Source organism: Trematomus bernacchii, unplaced genomic scaffold (assembly GCF_902827165.1).
Source record: "Trematomus bernacchii unplaced genomic scaffold, fTreBer1.1, whole genome shotgun sequence".
Taxonomy (NCBI): domain Eukaryota; kingdom Metazoa; phylum Chordata; class Actinopteri; order Perciformes; family Nototheniidae; genus Trematomus; species Trematomus bernacchii.
The window spans coordinates 927,983-933,307 of record NW_022987876.1 but is presented as its reverse complement, the minus strand read 5'-3'; the positions used below and the strand labels follow the sequence as shown (position 1 = coordinate 933,307).

The window sequence follows — 5,325 nt, the reverse complement described above, 5'->3', positions numbered from 1 at the left end:
ATTGCACATAATTAGACATTTAAAAAAAGAGTAGAACATTTGCAATTATACAATATAAACATCAAATACCTTGCCCCTGCCTTGGCCCACTAAACTTCAAATTATCTAACTCTGCTGCATTATTATAAACGAGTCACAGATAGTGTTTAAACAAATCACAACAAACCAGATAACAGTTGTAAAAAGTGATTTTCTGCAGACAGAAAAACATTTAGATTTGACATATTTTCCATCGAGTTAGAATTCACAATGCTAAACATCTGCAGTTTCAACAAAAGCATTTAAACAGTGAATACATCAGTTTGTGTGTGTGTGTGTGTATCAGGTTTACCGCTGCTGTCGTGAACCTCCTCCTGACAGACCGCTGTTGGGCTGACACTCAGCTTTTATAAGCCGACGGATCAGATGTTACCCTGGAGACGGTTGCCGTCAACTCGGCATATTGTCATTGTTTCTGTCAGCGTGGATCATATAAGGAGGGGCGGGGGGGGTGGGGGCAACACGATGCATCAAACTGAGCCTCTCATCTTCGTACAATAAACGACATGCTATCCAACATGTAGCTCAGATCGGAGATGTCACGGTTTTAGATATGTAGAAGTCTGGACCAAAATAAGTGGGTTCCTCGATTGCAATTTGATACAAAAATCAAACACTAATCCCATTTATTTCAACATAAACTCCTTCATTGCCCTTTCCATACATTTGAAAACATCATGGTAACATTACATGGCAACTGAAGAGCCTGTGAATATTTGTTATTCATAAATGCTAGATTTAACATTTAAAACACAATGGTATATTCATAATAAATAAAGACAGACAACATGTATAAAGTATAAATATTGACTCTTTTATTATACACATTACCCTTTCTTTCTCTGAGCAATATATAGTGAAGACACATATTGTAATATTTTACATTATCATATATCTACCATCTTATGGAAACAAGACAGCAAAGAAGCTATTAAATAACATCTTTCAGGACTTTGAAGATCAATTTGTGCCTTTGGTTGCATCTGATCCTTAAATAAAATACAGGGTTTTGTCTGCACGGGGTAACAGAAAGAAATCTGAGTATCAAATAGGTTCTCGAAATAATTTATACATCTTATAAACAAGATCAGCGCCACAGTACTCATACTATATCTTTCTAGAAAAACCCCTGAATATCATTTAAAACGTTTAAAGCAACAGTCAGGAATGTTTCTAACGTAAGAGACGGCCATCTTTATGTTCTGCACACTGTGACTAACAAAGTGGGAGAAGAGACGCAAAATTGTGTCTAAATAAACATGAGAATGTCCAAAACATTAGATAACAGGACATTTTCCTCACCATTTAACTACATTTAATTCCCATTTGTTCATTTCTGACCGTCACAATTCTTTACCTTCACTTTCCCAGCGGTTTTCCTTTTGAATAGGATGATAATCTTTTCTCGAACTGCTTTGATTTGCAGTCCGTAGATAATAGCGTTCATAGCCGGAGAGACTATGTGGAGCAAGATGGACGCCAGCTTCCTGTGATCCGATAGGTGAGGGAAGCGGTGCAGGATGATGACGATGCAGCATGAGAACAGCAGGATGGCGTACGTGACCAGGTGAGTGGCGCAGGTCTGCAGCGCCTTGCTGTTCAGAGCCTTGTTCTTACTGCGCAGACACACCATGGCGATCCTCAGGTAGGTGAGCATGACGCTGCACATGGAGGATCCCAGGATGAGAACGGCGGTGCCGAGGCCGTAGACGTGGATGATGAGAACGTTTTCGCAGGACAGCTTGAACAAGGAGGCGTTGTCGCAGAATGGGTTGAGGATAACCCTCCTGCAAGGCAAGGCAAGGCAAGGCAAGTTTATTTATAAAGCACTTTTCAACACAAGGCAATTCGGTACCACTTTACAATAAGACTACCCTTATAAAGGATTCATAAAGGGTTTATAATTAGGTTATGAATTAGGTTGTAAACACTTTATTAATCATTACGAACCATTTATAAACCAGCTCTAACATAGTTTTCATACATCAACACCGGCTCACTATTTGGCAAGATGACTAAGCCTTATATTGGCTACTTAGCGAGAATCAACTCAGCGAGCAACAGATACCAAGGATGCTGGCTGATGAAGAAGACGAAGTAAGCTAGGTAGCCAATATAAGACTTAGCAGTACAGATAAATGTGGGCTCACTATTTGGCAAGCAACCGGTCACAGTTGCCCTGTTTATCTCATGTCTTATAAAAGCTTATTCATGATTTATAAAGTGTTCACAACCTAATTAACAAATTAATTACAAACTATTCGTGAACCATTTATAAGGGTAGTCTTATTGTAAAGTGGTACCGGCAATTCAACGTGCTTTACAAAAATGAAAGATATAGAGTGCCACAGTGACTCGTCCTAAAACCGGTTCGTTTGACAAAAAAGCAATGCAATTTCTCCATAGGATTTTGATAATCATAAACCTATCGATCATAAATCTATCGATTAGATTTATGATTCGAAAATGATAAAGGTAGGGTAGACATGTGGAGATTATCCGACAGAACAAAACGTGATCCGTCTCTTAAATGTGTGTCAACCACAGACCTTATTTCCAGCTATTTTCCAAAATCCTATGGAGAAATTGCATTGCTTTTTTGTCAAAGGAACCCATGCGCAGCTTACTTCTGGGGTTTAGGACGCGTCACTGTGGCACTCTATTAAAGGTGGGGTAGGTAATTTTGGAGAAACCAGCTCGAGTGCGCTAAAATTTGAAAATACACAGCCGGAAAAATTCTGCCACTTCCTTACAGAGCCCTTCCTCCAACACACAAGAACGCGCACATGACCAATGAGGGCACGAGATAAGTCTGTGCACAGATGGAAGGCTGACAGGCAGGTAGGCCATCCAGTTATTTTAGCCGGGCCGGCTAAAATGATTGGTCGTGCTTTTTACAGTACTACGGCTTCCACAGATTACATTTTTTTCATGGATTTTTTGTCAAAGCACTTAAGATATTCATTGCTATCGGGATGTTAAGAGCATTCCATGGAATATAACAACAAAAAGTGTATCTCGAGCCAGTTTCTCAATCTTACCTACCCTACCTTTAAGAGCATAAAACACCTTAGAAACATTAAAAAGCAAAGATAATAAAACATGAATAAAAGTTACAGTGCAGTTTAAGATGTGAATAGTTCAATTAAAAGTAGCAGCAAAAAGAAAAGTCTTCAGCCTGGATTTAAAAGTAGTAAGAGTTGCAGCGGACCTGCAGGTTTCTGGGAGTTTGTTCCAGATATTTGACAATATCCCTAGCCAAATTCTCACATTCCTCTATCTAGTCTTCCCGTGAAATGATAGTTCTTTCGACAGTTTTCTAAGCTTTTTATATTCCTTTCATCCTTCTCTTTCATCCATTTTGAATCCCCAGACAACACATTTTCCCCTGGTTTACTGTTACACGAACCCATCTTAGACAATTTAACCACCTGCAGCGAGACAGACGCACACTGAGGCCGATGAGGATCCCCACCAGCAGGAAGGAGATCGACCACGCCCACACCGACAGACCCAGCACCATCCTGTGGGTCATGATGGTGGCGTAGCGCAGCGGGTTGCAGATGGCCACGTAGCGATCGAACGCCATGATCATGAGCACGGTGTGAGCGATGCATGCATGGAAGTGAGCACAGAAGGCCTCGATGACGCACTCATCATAGGACATGAAGCGCTGAGACATGGGGATAAAGACGTCACTCAGGATCCTCGGGATGATGGCGGAGGCCCCGAACACATCGTTAATACTCATGTTGCAGAACAGCAGGTACATGGGCTGGTGCAGGCTGCGTTCCATGCTGATCAGAACCACCAGGCCGATGTTGGACACCATGATGAAGATGTAGATGAGGAGGAGGAGGATGAAGGCAGGGACGGAGGACTGAGGCGTGACCTTCAACCCCTCCACAATTAGAACATCCAAATCTAAAGTTTGGTTCTCCATTCTGCGAGGGGAGGATCCTGCAGAGAGAGAACAGTGACTGTGATGTGCAGTGCAAAGTTAAATACACTTTACAAACAAAGGAAACTACAGGAGTATAAAGGATCTTCTAAATATGCTGCATGTTTTGTAACTGAAGGCCGAACTCACAGTTAAAGTCCTTTGCGAACACTAAACCTGCAACAATTAGAAAAAATATTTAATTTCCAGAATGAAGCTCAAACTGTGATCATACAAAAGAGCATTTTGCTGCTTATGTGGCATTTGCAAGTATTTAAGTGAAGAGACATTTGGTGCAAAATGTTCCCTTTAATATGCATATGAGCCTCTTTGCAAAGTCATACCAATTCACAAAGATCAGCGCTAACAGTCATGGTGAAATATTTAGCATCTTCAGTGAGTTGTGTTCACTCAAAGCATTTTATCTGAGGGGTCTCGCCCAGACTTTCCACTGGTAATGACTGCGTTGAAATGTCTTTCTTAAATTGTGTGCGGAAAAGATTATTTTACAATTGAATTTCCAAGATTAAAGATATTTACAAGTGCATTTCAGATATGTACCGACATGATCATCAAGATGATTATATTTCACATCATTAATCAGAGTAGAAGTACACAGTTGAAGATTGAAATACTCAAGTATAAGTACTTCAGAATTGTACTTACACAGTATATGAGTAAATGTAGAAAGAAACTGAAATAAAGAACTTATTAAGAACTCATGAGAAGTAAGTTCTAGATATCTGAACAACAAGTTTTACTATTGACTTCTATTCAAACTCAATTACAGATATCTATAATTCATTTTTGACATTTAATAACTCCACATTTTGACTATAAAAAAACAGCAGCCTGATATTTAGAGAGAAGAAGCATCAGCCAATTTCTCTTTGACATAGTTTACCATCACTTATGATCCCAACATTTAAAAACAGACAAGAATGAACATAATATCTGTCACATTTTCAAAGAATAAAGTCACATCAGCTGTGTACAAAACATTTAAAAAATATATCTAAAGCCAGAGTATCTTCTGCATGACTCTATGAGAGACTTTAAGAAGACTGCAGCTGGTTGTAGAAACATATAATAAAACATCCTGAAAATGTTAGGGTTAGAAATAACGAGACTTAACTAAATATAAGCTAATTAAATAAACTAACTAAATAAAATACAAGAAGTCATAAAGCAAATCTGATATGCAATAGTTACATTTTGTGCGTGTACTAACTTCAGTTTTGTGAAGTTATTTTAAAGTTCAAGCCTTGCAGTGAAGCTATTAGAGATTTGATAGCCTAAGTAAACAGGGGAAAGTTTGATAAAGTGTGTGTGAGAGTGTGTGAGGC

General features: G+C 39.2%; 1 protein-coding gene across 1 annotated transcript; it reads right to left on the bottom strand.

Moving 5' to 3' along the window:
• Positions 1 to 1,369: 1,369 nt before the first annotated feature.
• On the bottom strand, positions 1,370 to 3,982 carry LOC117469531 (olfactory receptor 5B17-like). Its single transcript, XM_034113960.1, has 2 exons — positions 3,471 to 3,982; positions 1,370 to 1,826 (listed from the first exon to the last, which is right to left on the bottom strand). The coding sequence occupies exons 1-2, from the start codon at positions 3,980 to 3,982 to the stop codon at positions 1,370 to 1,372; spliced, it is 969 nt and encodes a 322-aa protein (XP_033969851.1).
• Between the last annotated feature and the right edge of the window lie 1,343 nt (positions 3,983 to 5,325).